We start from the raw sequence: 22,113 nt of genomic DNA on the forward strand, positions 1-22,113 counted from the left end.
TTACTTAAAAAATTAAATATTAAAAGAAAAAATATTAAACATATATAAAAAATCATTAAAAGAATTAAAATATTACACTAGAAAATAGTCACTTCGTGGAATATAAAGCAGTAAGGAAATAAATTCTACACGCGAGCATTCCCTGCGTTCCCTGGAAGTGGAACGCTCAAACTACCACGCAGACCTTCCCGGGCGCCTACGACTCCCGGCGTGCTGCGCACGACGCTCCTTTACGGCCATGGAGGAAAGGGAGGGGCTCGTGGCGCTTCCTCACGTGTAGTTTCGCCGTGGAAGAAGGAGGGGCTGTGAAAGGTTGGTGGATCTGGAGCCAGTGAAAAAGCAGATCTTGTTGAGCGTCGGAACGAGAAGCCAATGGGCGCGCAGCTTGCAAGAGGCGGGACTTCCGTCAACGAAGTCTTGGTGAGCGGCTGCGCGAAGAAGGCCACTTCCTTTCTCGTGCGGCGGCGAAAGTGGATAGATCGCCATGAAGGCCTCGGGCACAGTAAGGCGAGCGCTGCGGGCCCGGGGACCGGGTAGTGCAGTGCGGATCGATTCGGGGGCGCCGGCAGGTGGCGTTGGCCGCGTAGCGGGAAAGCGCTCTTGGTCGGGCCCGGTGCCACCGCGCGCCATCGCCCCCAGGCCCAGCCAACATGGCGGCCATTGCGGCGCCGCGTGGGGAGGCTGGTGCCATGGTTCCGACCCGCTGGGGAATCTCGGGGGCCGGAGAGGTCGGCTCTCCTTTCCAGGGGAAGGGACAAATTGCGCGGCCTGGAAGTTCGAGCCACGGGACTGAGTCGATCTTCCAAATCTCGGGTCCCCCATTTGCAAAGTGGTCACGGTGGGAGGAAACGTTAATATTTCTTGTTTCCTGACGGGGCTGTAAGAAGTAGAAAACAACCCGAGCTGACAAGGGGAGGTTTATCGTGGCAAGTGCTTAGTAAAATCAGAGGGCGCTGTGGCGCAGAGATGGAAGAGCGAGCCCTCGGGAGAAACAGGGTGGGTCCTGTACAGCTCCCCAGCCTCAGTTTCCACGCTGGGGAAGAGGCCAGCTGTATCGGTCTTTTCCTGAGCAGGTGGTCCGCGGGGCTGATTAGTCACATTGAGACATGGAAGTAGGAGACAAGTTTGAGATATTTGGCGCCATTCTTATATTAATAAAATGATTGACGAGTCATTTACGAAGGTGGGTTCGTTGTAATATATCGCAGTGTTTGGATCTAGCCGACGTCTTTGTCTTTGCATCTTTGTAAACGGGGAGAGCACTGGGAAGTCTAAACAAACCCCTTTGGACTGCTGCTGTGAATACTGAAGCAGCTGCAGATCCCATGGCAGCAGGCCTGGAAAGGGAACTGGATACTTGTCCTGGTTCTGCCTGGAGTGGGCTGTGAGATCCCAGGCTGGCCACTGTCTTTGGGCCCCAGAGTGAAAGAGCACTTTGGGAAGATGTGAGCTGCAAAGATGCTGGGAAGGAAGAAGCCTGCAGGTTTAGGCTTCAGCTGCTTTCACAGGAATATAAACGGAAGGGGAAGGACAGCCAGATTGACAGCCATGCCCAGCTTTCCTGAGCCAAGGCAGAGGGTAACCAGGCATCTTAACTCTCCCTGCCCTCGATCCCTGTTTTGGGAAGGCTGGGGCAGTTGGCATGACACAGTCACTGGGATTCCATATGGATGCCCTGTGATGGGACAGTCTGTTCTCACTCTCCTGATTTCAGTTCTCACCAAGCTTGGGAAAGGAAGCAAGGTGAATCTCACAGTTGGCCTCAGGGCTCTGGGTCAGGCCCCACCTCAACTCCTGTTTGTGTTTCAGCTGCGAGAGTACAAGGTGGTGGGGCGCTGCCTGCCCACCCCAAAATGTCGCACTCCGCCCCTGTATCGCATGCGAATCTTTGCACCTAATCACGTCGTCGCCAAGTCCCGCTTTTGGTACTTTGTGTCTCAGCTGAAAAAGATGAAGAAGTCCTCAGGGGAAATCGTCTACTGTGGACAGGTACGGGGTGTCTGAGAGCAGGGTGGGGTCTGGAGTGGATTGACACCTTCCCGTGGGGGTTCCTCACCCCACAGAATTCCCAGACTTCATAAACCGTGGCTTGTTCGCATGTGGTAATTAAGTCCTAGGTTGGGATGGGGTGGATAACCTCAGTGCCCTTTTCCCGATGAGAGAGCCCAAGGTCCGGAAGTGTGTGGCTGGTATGCTTGGACACCTCGGCTGAGGCCAGTGCTTTGGCTGAGTCTCCTATATAAAGTAGGCAGAGCTGCTGTCACCTGAGCACATTTGCTGTGATGGGCGCTGGGCTCTGCATCAGACACCTGCAGGGTGGTAGCTGCTTTTGGACCCAGGTAGTCTTGGGAGAGTAGTGTTTGGGAGGAGTCTAGCTGGTGGTCCACATGGGGGAGGTGTGCCAGCCTGGCTGGCCGTGTCCGCTCCACTGTTGCCATGGGGATTTGTCTAGGACAGCAGGTTGCTTTCCTGTGCTCTGAGATTCAAGGACTGGGAAACAGATACAAGAGAGGCCTGGGGAAAAGGATTAGCGAGGCTGCTGGCCTTCTTGTCTCAGCCAGTGTCTTTGGCACTTAGGTGTTCGAGAAATCCCCCTTGCGAGTGAAGAACTTTGGCATCTGGCTGCGCTATGACTCGAGAAGCGGCACCCACAACATGTACCGGGAGTACCGGGACCTGACCACCGCGGGCGCCGTCACCCAGTGCTGTGAGCTGCCAGGGCCACACCCAGTCCTCCCTTAGGGCTCCTGTTGCAGGGATCTGCAGCCCAGTCAGCCTGTGCCCTGCTTCCTGCCCACTCCTTGCCAAACTGAGGCAGGAGTGCCAGAGTGCCAGAGGCTTCTTGGATTAGGGGATCAGGCAGTCCAGGGGTGGTGGGGGGCAGGAGTGGAGAGGATGCTCCAGGTGCCTCTTCTGGAACCTGCCAGCAGCTGGAGCTTCAGGGTCCTTCACTTCTGCAGACATAATTCCCACCCACAGTCTAGCCCCTAGCCCCGGCCCTGTCTGTTGGGATCTGGCACTGGTGGCCCTGGTGCTCCTAGGGCGGGTTACCTGCCAGAGGCCAAACCCAAGCACCTCAACCCAAGAACTGCTGTTTCTCATAGCAGCGGTTTAAACAGAGGTGCTAACAGCAAGTGGATCTCGTCGCCTTTGGGGGGCTGTGGCCGTGCCCCTCAAAGTGAATTTGGAGGTTCTACACCCCTGATAACGCTAGTGCCTGCTGGGGCCAGAGGCTCCAGCCACCCAGTCCCCAAGTTGGGGTCCCTCTAGGCCAGTACTTGATGGGAGGTTTGAGGAATGCCCAGAACCCGGGGTGCACATTCGCCCTGCCTCCTTTCCTGCAGACCGAGACATGGGTGCCCGACACCGTGCCCGAGCGCACTCGATCCAGATCATGAAGGTGGAGGAGATGGCAGCCAGCAAGTGCCGCCGGCCAGCAGTCAAGCAGTTCCACGTGAGTGCCCAGGGCCCTGCTGGGCAGGCTCGGGGGAGGGGGGGCTTCCCTGGACCGTGGAGCTGCCCCAGCTACTCCCCTGTCCCCCAGCCTCGGGAGCTGCAGGGAGGCACTGGGTTTGACGCAGGAGCCCAGTGGGGGGTTGCCACACCTCAGTGGCCCCTGGAAGACTAGGTTGAGAGGCTTCCACCCCCCACTCACCCATCTCTCCTTATCACAGGACTCCAAGATCAAGTTCCCACTGCCCCACCGGGTTCTGCGTCGCCAGCACAAGCCACGCTTCACCACCAAGAGGCCCAACACCTTCTTTTAGGTGCAAAGCCTCCATGTGTCTCCAGGTCTGCCCGAATAAACTTCTTGGGAAAACCAGGGTGCTCAGACACTCTTATTTTCTTTGTACACCCTGTAGAACTCAAGAGGGCGCAGCCAGGCTATGAGTTCTCTGCTTGGGGAGGGGTCCTCCTCTCTGGAAGTGGGGCCCAGGCACCTGATTTCTCCAGAAAGGGAGCCCCAGGAGTGCCAAAAGCCACACCTCCAAGCGCTCTCCTCCCCACTTGGCTCCCCAGGGTTTCATCCAGCAAGGGGCTCTCGTGGGCAGGGTCCTGGAACCGGAAGGCCCAGTTTGCAGCCCCAGCAGGTAGCCTTCTGCTGTGAGCTTTGGGGGTTGTTTTAAAGGCCCCAAGGTTTGGCCCCTAAACCTGTCCCACCTTCTTATTAGAGGCTTCAGCTCATGTCTGGTGAGATATGGCAGTCAGATGTCAGATGCCTGGAAGGAGCCAGGATGATGGGGTTGGAACCCCAAACCTGTGAGGTTTCACCTCTCAGAACCCTAGTCTTTAGTTCCAGGATCCTCAGAGCAGACACCAGGGGGCACTGGAGAGGGCCATGAGCTTGCTGTGCTGTGGTGGTTTCTCCCTTCACTAGGTGCCGGCCCCTTGAAGGATGCCCTGATCCTGCCCAAGAAGTTCAAGGTCTCACCATTGGTATCAGTTTCCAGGAAACCACTTGAGGCCCTGGGGAATTCCAGGCATGAAGCTAATCCCACCCTGGCTGAGCCCCTCAATCAGGAGGCTGAGGCATGGCTAGGAGGGCAGTTCTTCTTGGGAAGTGTCCTTGGTGTGTGACCTTGGGCAGCCCTGGCCCACACTGAGCGAGTCCTCATCAGAAGGTTAGGGCACTCGGCAGATTTACTCAGTGGACAGTATTTGGAGAGTCACAACTGTAGGCGCTGGGGGCTAAGGTCAGCCAAGATCTGCCTGCTGTCGCAGAGAGCCACGGAACTGGAAGAAGCCAGGGCACAAAAAGGCAGTGTGGGTGAGGGTCTGGGGAGCAGTCAGGCCTGGAGTGTCCCAGACAAGGGTACAGCCTCCCTTCCCCCACTTGAGGTGGGATAGCTCATTGGCATGATCGATCCTGGTGGCTTCCAGAAAACTGGCTCACTTCAGGCCCTACCTGTGTTTGGAGAGGTGCCCAAGGCAGGGCGTGGGCACAGCCAGCCACTGTCCCAAGAAGGACCTGGGCACAGAGTACCAGGCTTCCCAGATCTGCACTGGCTGTTTCCCCCCCTGCTTTCAAACGCCTTTGCATGTACTGAGCCTTCTGCCTGGATGCCTATGGATCATCACTGGTTCGGCCTCACCGAGGTTTGTAAGCCACACGTGTATTCTGGGGACAACAGGTGGATTTTTGATGTCCCCCCAGATGGAGTCTGAGGAGGGCGGAGACCGCATGTATTCCTCCTTGGCCCCAGGACGGGTTTAATAAGTCTGGGACCCAGAAAAGTGTGAGGACAGCCAGTGACTATCCCTCACCTGTGCATCACATGGAGAAAGGGTGGTGATAAACAGGTCCCCAAGTGGCTGGACCCAAGCTTTTAATTTCTGACCCTGCCAACCCCCCCGCCCCACCCTGTAGGTACACCAATTTACTCTCCCCATAGTATTTAATAATAAGGCCTGTTATTTAATAATAAGGTCTGTTTTCTCTCAGCTTTGCCAGTACCATTGGTTAGTAAACTTGGATGGCCGGGAAAAAAATCACATTTTAGGGATTTATATTTGTCTTTTCTTCTTAAGAAGTAGGCACTTCTCTATAAAATGAATTTGTATGGCTTTGTCTCCCCTCATGGGGCTGCTGGTCGTTTTTTAAGTTACTGTTTTGTAAAAGCTTCTTTCATATGTGGGGCAAAAACCTGAAAATCTATTTCCCCCATATATGCTGCAAATTCTTCCAAGGCACTTGATGTTCTTTAAGCTGTATTTTGGGGCCAGCCAGGCTAGAATTTTTTGAGTTTTTTTGCCTTGTTAATGTCATTAATCTTTTGTGACTTAAGGCAGACACCTCTAGTTGTCCCCAAATACTTCATCCTCCATAATAGGATCTCCATATCTAGATGCCACCCACAAAGAAAAAAAAACATTTCCCAGCCTTCTTTTCATTAAGGGGTAACTGTGATACTAGCCACAGCGATGTGTGCCATTTCCAGGAAATAACCCATCTGGCTGGAATATAGGCACAATGTCTGGTGCTCCGGCAGCCATCTTTGGCCAGTAAGAAGCCACACTGGAGCAATAAGGTTGAAGGACTTTGGGTATCAGCCTGTGTCTATGTGATAAGAGGAGAGAGAAGGAAACAGCAGTACAGCTTAGGCTGTAATCTGGAGGTTTTCCGTCACTTGTGACTTGGCCCTGACGTGAGCCCTGATGGTGTGCCTAGGGCGAATCACTACCCACTCAGCTTTAGTTTCTTACCGTGTAAGGTGTGGTTGGTTCTGGGTGTGGGAAGACTAAAGATGAGCTAGAGAGGATACACCGCCAGGAAAGTGGAAGGCATGGGCCCCACAAAGGCCCACTGTGCACCTCCATCCCACCCGGGGCTTCAAGGCTTCATCCATGTACAGCCTGGGAACCAGGTGGGAGGGCTCTGCCCCAACCAGCCGGAGGATGGTATCCGTCCCTTACTGAGGGACCTTCGCACTGAGGAGGAGTGAGCCCCAGCTCCCTGATACATCTGGTCATCCACCCGCCCTGCCATATACTCATCGTCAGTAAGTTTGCCCACAGACCCCTCCACTGTGTAACCACCTGCCTGGGAATCTGCATTGCCCACCTACCCTCCCACACCCAAACCCTGCACAGAGCGGTTGCCTGGGCGCTGGCTGGAGATAAGGGCTGCTGAACAGAGCCCTCTCAAGAGATAGCTCAAGAGTGAGAACCAAGCAGAACAACAGCAAAACTGGAGACTGGCAGTAACGAGCCCTTCGGTGTGAGGTCCATGAGGCAGGGCTGGCCTCCAGGATCGTTGATGGCCCCTCTGGTTGGCTGGGGGCTCCCAGGCCCTGTCCCAGGGTTTGCCCAGGTGCCAAGTGCCACACCTGGCAGGACTGGGAGCCATGGGGGAGAGATCACAAGTTGCCCCTCCCTGCACTGCCCCCACTCCTGAGTGAGGACCATTGAGCAAGGGCAGGCACCAAGATAAGAGAAGCCGGGCAGGGGTTCCAGAAGACCTGAGCCAGATCCTGAAACCAGGAGAGACTACCTAAGAGTCGTGGACCCCTAGAACCACAGTTGGAATCCTCAGGGCTTAACAATGGCGGACTCTCTCAGGAAGCTACGGCACCATCAATAGAAATGGTTTGCTTTTACTGAGTGCAGGGGAGAAGTTCAAAGCCAGACACCCAGAAGGTCCTGCTAGAGCCAGAGTAGCTCACAGCCTCTCACTCCTGACCCCTGCCATGTCTCCAGGGAGCCATGGGGGTGCTCCCTGGCAGCAAGCAGCGGTGGGGACAGCAGACAGCCAAGCAAACACACTGACATTCCTGCCCCTTGTGCTCAGACTGCAGCTGCGGGCCATGGGGGATCTCCCTGCCCCTCCCCCTTCACCAACGGGGTCCTGCCTGCTCCCTGTCCATGTGGGAACTACACAGTCAGGGAAGGTCCCACTGCATCTCCCCACCCTGCGCCCTCCAACCCTAAAGAAGATGGTCCCGCCCACCCTTCATGGTTCCAAACTCTGGGCCCCCTCTCACATCCTGGAATTCCAGATCACATGACGAATCCACCCATTTCTTCTCACCCCACAATCACTGCCATGGACATGGTGGGCTTTTCAGAGTCTGTAAGTCTCATTAGGTCCCTCTTGCTCCAAACTCTCCAATGCCCTCCCCCCAGCACCCTCAAAATAAAATCCACACCCTTGGCCAAGACTCAGGGTCCCTTGTGGCCTTCCTTGTCCTCACTCAACTCTGCTTACTCCACTTGTTTGTACCTCAGGGCCTTTGCACTGGCTGTTCCCCCTGCATCTCTCCAAGCTTGGCTCATCTCTGCCTGCAGGCCTGCACTCACCTCCTCCAAGACTTCCCACCCCATAGGCTCCCAGGCCCACTCCATCTCTGACCTTGCTTCACTCAACCAGCAGCTTCTGAAACCTATGTGCGTTTATCTGCTGGCTTGGTCAGTGTCAAGTTCCTGTGAGCAATATGGTTCCACCTGGATCCTGCTGAGTCCCCAGCAGTGGGCACACAGGCATGCACACAGTAGGTGCTCAATGAATGGGCCTCAGCCCCAGTGTCTGTCTGTCTAGCCTCCCACTTCACAGTAGAGGAAGAGAAAGACTGGCCATGGATGGTAACCACTTCTAGAACCTCCCTGGGGAGGGAGGACCGAGTTTGTGTGTGTGTCCTATAACAATTTGCATATATTTAAATTCACTTGCATGGCTTTTTGGGAAGGGGATCCCCTCCAGGAATTTTCCTTTCCCATCAGATTGTCCAGAAGGGTACAGTGCATCCGGGCCTGAAAGAATGAAGACGGGAAGGAAAAGGAACAATGTCCTCCCCCGCACCCTTCTAGCTGGGGTGGAGCAGTGCATGCCAGCGGGCAACAGATCTATCGGAGTCTGGGGGCAGGAGGTGGCGGTGTGCAAGCTGGCCCGCACCCCGTTCGAAGAGGGAGAGCCCCAGGGGACAGGAAGGTTTGCACAGGAGATGCTGGACCAAACTGGAGTGGCGCGAGTCGGCTGGAGACCACCAGGAGGCGGCAGAGGCTTGGAGAGGACGCCGGGGCCCACACGAACCCAGCAGAGGTCCAGATCCCTCCTACTGGTGGAGGAGGGAACCCAGTTTCCAGACACCAAGTCAGGACTCGAACCCAGAAGTCAGAGCCTCCAGAGGCCAAAGTCCCTCAAGACCACCAACGAAGGGCCCCAAGACAACAGTGTCTGGGTCCTTTGATAGCACGACCCCAGGCAAGGGACTTGCCCTCCATAACCTTGGTTTTCTCTTGTGCGATGGGGGACATGTCAGACACTACCTCCCAAGGAGTCATGGGCCCCCCATTTATTCGGATTCGAGGCCACTGACAGTCCCTCCCCCATGACCTCTATTACACGCTCCATGAGTATTCCACGCAGGAAACAACAACTGAATGAAGACACCAATGAATGAATGAATGAATGAATGAAAGAGTGAAGGCTTTACTTTGTGCAAGGTTCCTACTATGTAGGTTCGATTTATTCCTTGGGGCAGGGACTACTTTATCTCCATTTATAGATGGGGAAACTGAGGTCCAATGACAAGCAAAGACTCCCCCAAGTATGTCTGCATTTAGGACCTGAACCCCAATGTGTCCCACTCAGCTTAGTCTGAGGCTGGGGTTTGGTGATTTCCTCTCACTAGGTTCTGAAGAAGGAGTGGCTGCAGGTGCCCGTTGGGGGAAGGGTTCAAGCAGAACAAGTTTTCCTTAAGCGGCAGGGCAACCCAGAAAAGGAACCCCTGGTTTGTGGGAGAGTGAGCTCCCCTTCCCTTAAGGTACAAAAGCACAGCGGGGATTTGACTCCTGAAGCCACAGCTACCAGTCTTGTGGCCTCAGGTGAGTGTGACATGCCTTCCCAGAGCCTCAGTCCCCCACCTGTCAACGGGAGACATGAACAGCTTGGGGTGAAGGGATAGTGCCACCTAAGTAAGACGGGGTATTTGGGAGCCGCACCCCACCCCCACCCCGAGCAGCCACCCACGTGGCCGGCCTTGGCCTATCTGACCAGTCCTGGGCGGAAAGGGTGCGGGTCCTGCCCGCCCCCAACTCCAGGGGCGGGGTTTCGTGGACCCGGGAGCCCAATAAATCCACAGCCGGTCTTCGGGAGCCACCCCTTTAAAGCCCCACGGAGACCTCCAGCCGTCCGCGCAGAGCACGGCTCCCAGGGAACGGGACCGACGGCTGGGCGGTGGACACACCGCTGTCAGGGCCAGCCTTGCCGAGAGGCAACGAGGTGCGCCGACAGACAGACGGCAGAAGCAGACGCGTAGACGAAGAGGAGGGACAGGGAGGCAGCCGACCGCAGCGAGGACCCAGAGATTCCTTGCCCAGGGAGCCCCGGCCCAAGTCGTTTTCGCTGCCTCCCTCCAGGGGCCCAAGGAGACAGGTGTGGGGCCTCGCTGCAGAGGCCCAGCATCTTCCCGTCTCCACGCAGCCCTGCCTCCTCGGTCGCCGCCAGTTTCCCTTACCGGGGGGTTGCGGGGGTTGGCGGGGGGACACGCGCGCGTGGCTGGAAAGGCCGAGGACACCCTTGGCCCCCGCACCTGCACCTGATGGCCATCGTCGAGGCAGGAGCGCTGGCCACGTTCGGAGCCTGGGATTACGCGGTCTTTGCCCTCATGCTGCTGGTGTCCACGGGCATCGGGCTGTGGGTCGGGCTGGCGCGGGGCGGGCAGCGCAGCGCTGAGGACTTCTTCACCGGGGGCCGGCGCCTGGCCGCCCTGCCCGTTGGCCTCTCGCTGGCCGCCAGCTTCATGTCGGCGGTGCAGGTGCTGGGCGTGCCAGCCGAGGCCTACCGCTATGGCTTCAAGTTCCTCTGGATGTGCCTGGGACAGTTGCTCAACTCCCTGCTCACCGCCTTCCTCTTCATGCCGGTCTTCTACCGCCTGGGCCTCACCAGCACCTACCAGGTACCAGGCAGAGGCCCGGAGGCAGGACCTGCCTGGCTGAGAACGCAGGGTTGTGACGGGGAGGTCCTGGGGCTTTGACAAGCTGTACAGGGGGCCGTAGGCGGGCTCTTTGGGGCTTTAACGGGGCCGACGGGTGCGGAGGGTTCTGGGAAGTAGCCCTAGGCAGCGGAGTGAGGGGCAGGAAGGAGGAAGAGGAGCCTCCGTCCTGGTTCTCCTCGGTGGAAGCCCGCGCAAGGCGGAGCCAGGTGTGCACCAAGTGCGGACAGGCACAAACCTGTCCCCCACATGCTCGGGCGTGCGCACACCCGAGCGATCGCCGGACAATGGGCCGACGGTTCGAGACCCGACTTCCCCGCTTACTCTGCTCCGGCTTCCTAAGTGACAAACTGGGCTAATAAGAGGACTTCCCTCCAGGGCAGGCGGTAAAGTGATTAAAATCGTGACCGGTATACAGTAGGCCACCAATGACGACTGGCCACAGGCTCTGTATAGTCCGCTTGTTGACGCAGAGCGGCGCCGCCCCGGGGCCCAATTAGCCACCAGTGGGGGCGGAGGAACGTGCGCCTTTGATTGATCCGTCTTCCTGGGCACACTTCGTGTGCCCAGGAGCGGGGATGGTGCGTGTGCACAGGTGTGTGCACACTGGTCGGAATCTGGGGCTTGCGCCCCCCACCCCGCTCCACGGGCAAGAGTGGAGAGAGAAGTTGGCCTCCGGAGGGAGGGCAGAAGCCACGAGGGCGGGTGAAGCACCCCAGAGGCCTCGATCTCCTGGGTAGGACCTGTCCAGGTGACCACGAGCCTCGGCTCCTCCTTGCAGTACCTGGAGCAGCGCTTCAGCCGCAGCGTGCGGCTCTGCGGGACCCTGCAGTACCTGGTAGCTACAGTGAGTGGCCCCGGCCCCGCCCTCGCCCTCAGGGTCCCGCTCAGATCCCTTTTACCTGGGTCCTGGTCTTCGTCGGCCCCGCCCACAGCCTGCCCCCATCCGTCACGACCCCGCCCCGTAATTTCCCCCCAACCCCCATCCTGCAACGCCCTTCCCAGGCCCAGCCTCAAGCTTTCTGGCCCCGCCCCCTGCGGCCAGTTCTGGAGGTTTGGCCGGAAGGCCCGGCCCCCATACCCCCGGCTTGACCCCACCCCACCCTGTGTGGGATTCCCCCTACTCATCCGACGCCTCAAGCTCCGCCACCACTATTCCCTCCTTCCCCCTCCCCCGTCCTCCGCGGGCCTCACCTGGTCCCGGCTCTCCACCGGTAGATGCTGTATACAGGCATTGTGATCTACGCCCCCGCGCTCATCCTGAATCAAGGTTTGACTCTGGGAGATCTAGGGAGGGTGACCCGGAGAGAGCAAAGGCTTTGAGACGAGACCGAAGGAGAGGGGAGGGACAGAGCCGGGAGAGACTCGGGGAGGGAAGAATCCCGGAGAGATGAGGACCTTAGACACTAGGAGCCAAGTTTGCACCCTGCCTGGATGCCTAATGGGGGGCGGTTTCCTTGCACAGTGACCGGGTTGGACATCTGGGCATCGCTCCTGTCCACTGGAGCCATCTGTACCTTCTACACGACTGTGGTGAGTGACACCCCCACTCCACGTGGGGGTCCATGCGCACTGGGTGGGGACACCCTGAAGCCATCATCCACTCCTTATTTTCCCTTCCCGCTGAGGAAGCCTGCATCCCAGCTGGGCCTCTGTTTCCTTATCTTAATAACAAGTCATTTGAAAGTCTTGTTGCTGGGGCGCCTGGGTGGCTCAGTGGGTTAAGCCTCTGCCTTCAGCTCAGGTCATGATCTCAGGGTCCTGGGATAGAGCCCCACATCGGGCTCTCTGCTCAGTGGGGAGCCTGCTTCCCCCCTCTCTCTGCCTGCCTCTCTCCCTACTTGTGATCTCTATCAAATTTTTAAAAAAGAGAGAGAGAGAGAAAGAAAGAAAAAGAAAGTCTTGTTGCTGAGAGTCCAGGCATAGCCTAGCTTCAGGACTGGCTGGATCCAGGGGCTACAACAGCATCCTGTGGGCCCCTCTCCCATCTGTTGGGGTCCCATCAGCTCAGAAAGTAAGTTCCTATTTCAGGATGGACTGGCACAAGTCCCAGGAGGGTTCCGGTTGGCTGGCCCTGTCTTGCGTGCTGTGATTGGATGAGCCAATCACAGAAGTTTGGGGGGCTGGGGAAGATGTTTTGATTGACTATTTTTGGAGCTGGGAGTAGATTGGCTTCCCATGAATGGCCTTTGAGGGAGAAGGGGCTTCTCCAAAGGCATATCCAGGGGCTCACATGGGAAGGCAGAGGCTGAAGGATAAAAGCTATAGCTAAGAATAATGGTAGTAGAAGTAATGATAATGGGGGCAGCCAACACTTATTCACTCACTGAACTTGTACGTGCTAGGTGCTGTGGCAAAGATATTCTTCACATGAACTAACTGAATCCTCACAACACCATTTTCCAGATGAGGAAACAGGCAGAGAGAGGCATCAGTCACAGCCACTGTTGAAAGCCAAACTGGGTTGGCCTCAGACAGATTCCTGTCTGAACCCCTGCCTCCCCATCTGTCATGTCTTGCAGGGCGGCATGAAAGCTGTGGTCTGGACTGATGTGTTCCAGGTCGTGGTGATGCTAACCGGCTTCTGGGTTGTCCTGGCCCGTGGGATCATACTGGTGGGTGGGCCCAGGAACGTATTTGAGATTGCCCAGAACCACTCCCGGATGAACCTGATGGAGTGAGTAAAATTGTAGAGAGGGTACTGCAAAGAGGTGGAGGTGACATCCCTCTGCCCTGGGAGAAGCCAACCAGTGCCTCCTCCTCCCGGAAGTCCTCCCTGCTTCCCTTCCCAGACTCTCCACAGACCAAACATTTGCCTCCCCTCTCTAGACTGCCCTAGCCCCCATCCCTCCAACTGTCCCACCATGTCCCCCAGCCCAGAGTGGACACTGATGGCTCCCCGAGGTCACAGCTGGGCACCGAGAGGTTTTTGAATGCATACATGGACGACTCAGTAAACAAAATTTTCAATCTGGCAAACTCCTACTCATACACTTCAAAACCCGCCCCAGAAGTCCCCTCAAGGCCCATAAGGTTCAGAATGGCCATCTGGGGCCCTTGGGAGGGTAAAGTCAATGTGGTGTTCCCATATGGCTGTCTTGTCCCTCCCTTATCCAGCTTTGACCTGGACCCGCGGAGCCGCTACACATTCTGGACTTTTATAGTAGGCGGCACGTTGGTGTGGCTCTCAATGTATGGCGTGAACCAAGCACAAGTGCAACGCTATGTGGCCTGTCGCACGGAGAAGCAGGCCAAGCTGTGAGTGTTTAGGAGGTGCAGGGTGGGGGCCTCTGGGACCAGCTGCCAACCCCCCACCCAGCCTGAGGCTGTGCCTCCCCCGCAGGGCCTTGCTCATCAACCAGCTGGGCCTGTTCCTGATTGTGTTCAGCGCTGGTGGCTGTGGTATCATCATGTTCACGATCTATGTAGACTGTGACCCTCTCCTTGCAGGGCGCATCTCCGCCCCTGACCAGGTAAGTCTGGCTGAGGCTCGTAGGCCACTCCTGCCTTCCCCACCCCCACTCTGAACTGCCGCATGGATGAACCTCTCCAGGCAAGGGTGGAATAGCATCTAGAAGAGAGAACAGCCTGTGCAGAGGTCCAGGGGCAGCAAAGAGCTTGGCTCAGAGGAGGATCTGGAAGGAGAGGGGAAGAACAAGGCTGGGAGGCAATGGGGAGCCATGGGGGGAGGGAATGTGCAGGGGATGGGCACATTCAGATTTAGAGTCAGAGACTCCCTGAGGGATATTAAGGTGGAGATGGGATCATGGTTCAGCATGAAATGATGGTGTTGATTATAATAATCATCAGCTCTCATGCCACAAGTGCCTACTCTGTTCCTCATGCTGTTCCCTTCACAGTCTCCCATAAAATCTTTCAGCATGTGATGAGGCCAAGGCTGTCATGGCCCTCACTTTACAGATGAGCAAACTGGGGTTGGAATGGGTGGGAACCAACTGTCTGAGGTCAACAGGTGAGTCGGCCGCAGCACTGGGGCAGGAGGCCTGCCTGATTCAGAGTCTGTTCAGAATTGGCAGAAAATGGAAGGCTGTCCCATCTGCTGTCCTCTGCTGGGGTCAGCTCCTGGACTGCCTGACTGTGCAACCTTAGCCAAAGGCCACACCCATTAGCCTTACTGTCCTCATCAGTAAAGCAGAGATAACGTGGAACTCTGCCTCACTGGGATCCCAGGGCTCTGTGCGTGGTGGGGCTCAGTGACTGTCCTTCGGGGCACAAAGTCAATCAGCAAACACACACTCAGTGCCTGCTGTGAGCCCGGTCTGCACTGGGCCCTGGGGACATGCAGTGTGAGGACAGACAGAATCCCTTGTCCTTGGGGTGCTGCTGTCCTGGACGCCAACTCCCCCCCACCCAGTACATGCCCTTGCTGGTGCTGGACATCTTCGAGGACCTGCCTGGAGTCCCTGGGCTCTTTCTGGCCTGTGCCTACAGTGGCACCCTCAGGTGAGCAGCCCTCCTTGCTCACCCGGCTGTCCCCCTGTGGGATAGAATGTTCTGGGCATGTCCATCATTTACAGTTTCTGCTTGGTCCCCAGTGGGCAGCTCAGGGTGGCCCCAGCATAAGGGGGGGCCCTAGCAGAAGGCATGCCCTGAGGACAAGGACCCCAGCTGTGGGGTTTTCACCTTCTTATCACCTGGCAGGGCCTCACCTGCCTCCCCTCTCCCTTCTTTCTTTCCTTCTTTTGGCCCCCAAACAAATGTTATTGAGCACGTACTGAGCACCTACTATATACATATGTGGCCTCTACTGCCATTCTGAGTCCCAGGGCACAGCTGTGACTGAGTGGTACCCCACTTCTGCCTCAGGGGCCTCACATTCCAAATATTCTGTGACTTCTGGCTCATCCCTGCTCTTGCTGTGACCAGGGTCCCATGCAGTTCTCAGCAGCAGCCTATGGTTGCTGTGTAATGAGAACTTGTGCCATTCATGTCCTTGGTCAGGGGTGTCTTTGCTCCCGTGGGGGTGTCTTAGGGCTGGGGGCATGGATGGTGGGATGGTGGACATCTCCTCCACTCTTGAGGAATTCTGTCTGTTACCCATGCCTCTGCCCTTGGGCTAGGTCAGATGGTATGAGCAGCTGGGGCCTCCCCCAGCAGGTGAACCCCAGAGAGGGGTGTGGCCAGTCCCTTGATGAGGCCTGTTGACCACCCTCCCCACCCTATGCTCAGCACTGCCTCCACCAGCATCAACGCCATGGCCGCAGTCACTGTGGAGGACCTCATCAAACCTCGGCTGCCAAGCCTCGCACCCCGGAGACTCGTGATGATCTCCAAGGGGCTCTGTGAGTTGGGGGAACCTGATGGGGGGGGCAGGGCGGCTTCTCTCCACTGACCATGCTGCCCCCCATCTGCCACAGCCCTCATCTATGGCTCAGCCTGTCTCACCGTGGCGGCTCTGTCCTCGCTGCTGGGGGGAGGTGTCCTCCAGGTGAGCGTCCCTCCCTGACCCACCCCATCGCCACAGGAAGCAGGGCACGGTCTGCTTTGAACTGAAACCCAGAAAGGGTCCTACTTTTCACGGCAGAACTGGTCTGATGCCACCCACCTGATAACTTTCTACAGTCACCTGGCTGGTGGCAGTGGCAGTGGGAGGTGGGGTGGGGGGAGTGGCTTGGAGGTGGGACCAGAATTTATCCAACACAGGGGAGAGAGGCAGGAACAGGGAGTCCCATCCCCTTTAGGGAAACAAGCATGGGTCTCAAGGTCCACAGTGGAATTCCTCAGGTCTTGCTTTCCCAGCAAACAAACTGAAGCCAGGAGAGGTGGGATGGTTCTGCCCTCAGCTCCCCCTCCCCTACCCCCTCTCGCAGGGCTCCTTCACCGTCATGGGAGTCATCAGTGGCCCCCTCCTTGGAGCCTTCATTCTGGGGATGTTTCTTCCTGCCTGCAACACGCCGGTGAGTGGGGGCAGCTAGGGGTTGGGAGGGCACAAGACCTCTCTCCCCTGACCTATACTCTGCCCCCCAGGGTGTCCTCTCCGGGCTGGCCACTGGCATGGCGCTTTCACTGTGGGTGGCTGTGGGTGCCACTCTGTACCCGCCCAGCACCCAGTCCTTGGGAGTCCTGCCGTCATCGGCTGACGGCTGTGTCATGCCCTCAGCCAATGCCTCTGAATTCTTGGGCCAGTTCCTTGCCACCAACACCTCCAGCAGGAACACCAGGTGAGCTGGCCTGAGAGGGTGCGGTAGGGGAGGGGGGCTCTGAAACTGAGTCTGAATGAAAAGGAGGAATGTGCTCTTGGGACAGTGAGGAAGGGCATTCCCAGTGGAGAGAAGGGCAAGTGCAAAGGTCTTGGGGTCAGGTTCAGTTTAGTGCATTCCAATGATAGAGAGGATGGGGTGTATTTAGTGGGCCAAGAAAGGATAGATTAGGTTCAGGCAGAAGAATGTGGTCTGATTCTTTATTTTTATTATTATTACTATTGAGATATAATTTACAGACCATAAAATGAACCATTTAAAAGTGGTTTTAGTGGATTCACAAGGTTACACAACCATCACCATTAACTCAAGAACATTTTCATCACCTCACAAGGAACGTCCATCCCCATGAGCAGTTGCTCTCCCTCCAGCTTCTGGGAGCCACTAATCCGATTTCTGTTGCTATGGATTTGCTTGTCTGGACACTTCTTATAAATGGAATTATACAATAGACAGCCTGTTTCATCTGGCTTTTTTCACTCAGTGATGTTTTCAAAATTTTTGTTTTGTTTTTGATGTTTTCAAGGTTTATCCACATTGTAACACATATGAGGGCTTGATTCCTTTTTTAATCAATTCCTTGATTCCTTTTTAATATTCCTGTGTGGATGGCTCACATTTTGTTTATCCATACATCCCTTGGACAACTCGGTTGTGTCCACTTTTTGGCTACTGTGAACAGTGCTGCTATGAACATTTGTGTGCGAGTTTTGGTGGGGACATCTGGTTTCATTTCTCTTGGTCTATACCTAGGAGTGGAAATACTGGATCACACAGACATTCTTTTTAAATTATTTTTTAAACACTTTTTTAAGGTTTTATTTATTTATTTGAGAGAACAGAGTGAGTGGAAGAGCACGAGCGGGGGTGGAAAAACAGAGGGAGAAGGAGAAGCAGGCTCCCTGCAGAGCTGGGAGCCCGATGTGGGGCTTGATCCTAGGACCCTGGAGATCATCATCTGAGCTGAAGAAAGATGCTTAACCTACTGAGCCTCTATATCTTTTTTTTTTTTTTTTTTGAGAAATGCCTATCCAAACCCTTTGCCCATTTTTTTTTAAACTGGCTCTTTTTTTTTTTATTGTTGAGTTCTAATTTGTATGTTCTTTAAATCTTTATGTATTCTGCATACTAGATCCTCATCAGATATATGATTTGCAAATATTTTCTTCCACTCTGGATTGTCTTTTCATTCTCTTTATAGTGTCCTTTGACGCACAGGAGTCCAATTTATCTCTGTTTTCTTGGGCTGCTTGTGCTTTTGGAGTCACATCTAAGAAACTATTACCAAATCCAAGTTCATAAAGATGCACACCTAATGTTTTCGTCTAAGAGTTTGATTTGGGTAGATTCTGAGGGTAATACGGAGCCATGGAGAGTGGTGAGCAGTGGCAGGAGGTAATCTGAGTTACATTTCATAATGCTCCCTCTGGTTGTGTGTATAGAACACCTATGGGTGGGAGTGGGTTAGCCTGAGAGGAAGAGAAGTGACTAATTGAAAGAGAAGTGACTAATGCACACATTTGAGTGAAAAATAATGAAATATTGCACTAGGCCGTGGCAGTGGAAATGGGAGGAAATGAACAAACTGGGAGTGGCTTTGGACTCATGCACACCTCTCCTACCCCCAGCCCTGAAATGGACCTTGATCGACCAGCCTTAGCTGACAGCTTCTATGCCATTTCCTACCTTTACTATGGTGCCCTCGGCACGCTGAGCACTGTGCTATGTGGAGCCCTCGTCAGCTGCTTGACAGGTAAGCAGGTCATATGTCCTCCTTAGAGATCACCTTGTGGATCCCTCTGCCTCCAGGACCCACCACCGGGCAGGAAGAAGAGAAAAGACATTCCTGCCAGCCAAATGGCCACCACGTGCTTGATGCATCAGCACCCTTTCTGCTGTGTCGCCTTCGGGACAAACCCTGCAACTCGCAGGGCTGGTCCCATTTTGCAAAGGCATAAGAAAACTGAGCTACCCCTCCTCCCTTCTACCTACCTATCTAGTCTCTCCCCTGCCTCCAAAACGTCCTTGCCAGAGGGTATGGGGAGCCGCAAGGCACTGTCCATTGTGCTGAAATAGCTTCTCAGCAGGACCTCAGGGGCTCCGTGTCCATCCGGGGATTCTGAATGCCACTCGAGAAGTGGGAAGACTTCAGGAGACATCGATAGTGATCACAATACCCGTTCTTGCTTCCTGTGTCTCAGACTTTACATTCACCAGGGCTTTCTTGAGTCCTCTGTGCCAGACAGTATTCTAGATGCTGGGGAAATAATGAACCATAATGAACCACCCACCGATGTATTAGACCCCCTTACTGTGTAGATGAGAAAACTGAAACCCAGAGAAGGGCAGAGGCTTGCCAGGGTACCCAGTGGGTCATTAACGAGAATCTGGGAATTGGAACCCATCAGAGTGCTCCCTTTCCCCTCTCTCTCCAGTTCCCATCACCTCTTCACTAAATACCCCCCTTTCCCCTCAGGCCCCACCAAGCGCAGTACCTTGAGTCCTGGGCTCCTGTGGTGGGATCTTGCACGGCAGACAGCATCGGTGGCCCCCAAGGAAGAAGTGGCTATCTTGGATGACAGCTTGGGGAAGGTCAGTCACAGGGCTGGCTCTCAGAGCAGGGGAGGGACAGTGAAGTGATTTTTGATCCCCTGGGCATGGCCATAAGTCAGGGGAGGAACATGGTGAATCACCATCTTTCTCAACCTCTTCCAGCAAAAAGGCTTGCTTGAGAGTTGACATGTCTTCCACACTTTTTATTAAGCCCTTTAAAAAAAAGACTGAATAGAATTTCGTATTATTCATTTCCTTGGATTACTTCCAGGCTGTGGCAAGTGAAACTGGTTTACCTTTAAGGCATTGATTTAAAACTCTTCTGTAAATAAAAGTACTTAATTCAAAAGTGAGTCAACTTAGAGAAAATCTTAAATAAGAAACATGACTGGGGGTGGGCCAAATTCACCCAAAGCCATGTGGTTGCTCTGTAAATGCCCTGAATTCAGAAGATGCTGTCCTTGATCCAGACCTGCCCCTGCTTTGGAATCCCTGTTTCATTTTCTCATTTCTTACACACTCGCTATGTCCCCAGCTCTACTCTGGGCTGGAGTTCATGTCCACTGTCTAGGAGCAGATAAAAGCTAAACTGAGAAATAATTAACTTCTCAGCAAGTAATGGCAGTGAAACAGGGTACTGTGATGAGGGTGGCCTCTTGGAAGAGGTAGAAGGTATAGCCAGCCCTAGGAAGATCTGGGGGAAGGGCATTCTGGATGGAGGGCACAGCAGGTGAAAAGGCTGAGGCCAGAAGCTTGAGAAGAGGAGGTATGGAGAGGGAAGGGATTTGGCTGGAATGTTTTGAAAGCTCCTTTCAGCGGCTGTGGCGAAATATTTATTTTCTTGAAGGGGAGCAGCCTGAAAGTCAGAGTGAGAGGGAGGCAGGCATCCTTGCAAGCACTGATGGCCTGAAATATCGGTGATGTGGGCATTGGGGGAGAGAAGCGGGTGGAGGTTTTGGAGGCAGAAGGGATAGGACTGGCTGATGCACTGGCCAAGGGGACGGTTGTGCAACTCCTGCCCAGGTTCTGTACTTTTAGGCCGTCAGCGACCCCATCTGGGGGATGAGCTGACACAGAGCAGAATGGGGTCCCTGATGGTGTCTTTCTTCACTTTTCATTCCAGGGTGTTGAGGAACTGCCCCCTGGAACTGAGAGGCCTCCTGACTTCCCGCCCACTGACGAGGACCATCTGCTCTTCCTGGGGCAGAAGGAGGTCAATGGACCCGGCTCCTGGACTCCCAGCAGTACACATGATCGTGGTCAGGACCTTCGGGAGACAGACCTCTGAGCCAGCAGGGGACTGGCCACCTGGGATGGAACCTCAGGGTAAGCCCTCCCAGGCCACAGAAGAACGGCCTCTGGCTCCAATTGGCTGGACTGTGTCTTTATGCAAATGAGTTTGGGATCCCTGCCCTATGGAAAGAGGTGAAGCCCTACCTTTGGAAGGTCATTTTATCCAGCCCCCTTCCAGCCAGCTCCTAGTCTTAGATGCTGCCCCCTTGCCTGTTCCCCCAAAATGAAGCCAGATTTCTGTCTATGTACAATAGAAAGATGTTGAAGTTCCCTCTGGACAACATGGGAAAATTGCAGGCCCAGCATTAGAGTCTGAGAAAGTCTCTAGTGCTTCTCTAGAATGTTAGCAAGGATTTCGGAGGTCCTCAGGCACCAATCCCTGCACCCCATCTCGCAGTTGGGGAAACTGAGGCCTGGAAAGGGGCAACAAATTGACCAAGGCCACAGAGCACACCAGAGATTCATTGAGAATTGGGACACCAGCACTTCGCCTTCACCGCCTCCCTCTTTTCCTCCCTTTGGAGGGTCGGACATCACATGGCCCCTGACCTTGGGAGCAAGAAGGGAAGATAAAGGAGAAATAACATTCTTGATCTTCCTCTTATCCTGGACACTACGTATCTTATCTACCTGAGGTTACAGCAAGTCAGGTTGGGGCAGGGACAGACCTGGGAGCTACATGATGTTGAAGGTCTGTTGCCAGCATGTCACCAGCAATAGACAGGGTCTGTGGACAGGGTCAGACAGGTGGGCAAAGCCATGTCCTGGGGATGCGCTTGACTTTGGATGCAGAGATTTAATCCATGCACATCAAATAAATGGACTTTGATGCTTAATGTTCTATACTGTCTGAAAAATCGTTCTGGTTGTTGCCTCAGATCTCCTCGGTCAGATGGGAGTGCGAATCTCAGTGTCTCTTGTCCCGAGACTGTGAGTGAATAAGCCTGAGTAAGCATCAGAGCAAAGTGAGAATTACCACCTTGGGGCGCCTTGTGCTGCCCTCCCTGGCACACAGCTTCTCTCCCTCTCCTGATCTGCACTTGAACCATCCCCCCCTCACTGCCCTTTCTGCTTGGACCCTGCCAGCCTCCACACTGTCCCTGCACTGGTCCCTTGGGGTCTCTGGGACCTTGAGAGCTGATTGAACTCACACCTGTACACATACCTCATGCAGCTCCTGGGGTCCCCAAGGGAGCAACCTGTACTCACTTCAATAGGGTCCTCCCCAAATTCAAGACCCAGAACCTCAGAATGTAACTTTATTTGAAGAGTCTTGGCAGATATACTTAGATTAAAATAAGGTCATACTGGATGAGGGCAAGCCCTCAACCCAGTGACTGTCCTCATAAGAAAAGAAGACACACGCACAGGGAGAAAGCCATGTGGATACTGAGGGAGAGACTGACACATCTACAAGGCAAGGGACAGCAAGGATTGCTGGACCCAGCAGAGGCCAGGAGAGAGGCAAGAGGGGTTTTCTCTCTTGGAGCCTTCAAAAGGAGTACAGCCTTGATTTCAGATTTCTGGCATCCAGAGCTGGGAGAGAAAAAAATATCTATTATTTTAAGCTATGGCAGCCCAGGAAGTGAACACACCTTGGGATCTGGGCTCTCTCC

General features: G+C 54.9%; 2 protein-coding genes across 2 annotated transcripts; both read left to right on the plus strand.

Annotated features, from left to right (window-relative positions):
• The first annotated feature begins 411 nt into the window (after window positions 1-411).
• On the plus strand, window positions 412-3,825 carry LOC111144087 (ribosomal protein L18a). The gene is made up of 5 exons (XM_022498197.1): window positions 412-502; window positions 1,810-1,989; window positions 2,578-2,707; window positions 3,345-3,454; window positions 3,675-3,825. Exons 1-5 carry the CDS (start codon window positions 485-487, stop codon window positions 3,765-3,767), a joined length of 531 nt encoding a protein of 176 aa, XP_022353905.1. The 5' UTR covers window positions 412-484; the 3' UTR covers window positions 3,768-3,825.
• Window positions 3,826-10,037: 6,212 nt separating this feature from the next.
• Window positions 10,038-20,529, plus strand: LOC111144253 (solute carrier family 5 member 5). The gene is made up of 15 exons (XM_022498475.1): window positions 10,038-10,394; window positions 11,212-11,277; window positions 11,649-11,700; window positions 11,896-11,963; window positions 12,953-13,107; window positions 13,548-13,688; window positions 13,774-13,903; window positions 14,806-14,894; window positions 15,621-15,733; window positions 15,809-15,879; window positions 16,262-16,348; window positions 16,419-16,612; window positions 18,280-18,404; window positions 19,128-19,243; window positions 20,328-20,529. Exons 1-15 carry the CDS (start codon window positions 10,038-10,040, stop codon window positions 20,490-20,492), a joined length of 1,929 nt encoding a protein of 642 aa, XP_022354183.1. The 3' UTR covers window positions 20,493-20,529.
• The last annotated feature ends 1,584 nt before the right edge of the window (window positions 20,530-22,113 follow it).

Source organism: Enhydra lutris, unplaced genomic scaffold, assembly GCF_002288905.1.
Source record: "Enhydra lutris kenyoni isolate GAN:26980312 unplaced genomic scaffold, ASM228890v2 scaffoldscaffold10, whole genome shotgun sequence".
NCBI classification, from domain to species: domain Eukaryota; kingdom Metazoa; phylum Chordata; class Mammalia; order Carnivora; family Mustelidae; genus Enhydra; species Enhydra lutris.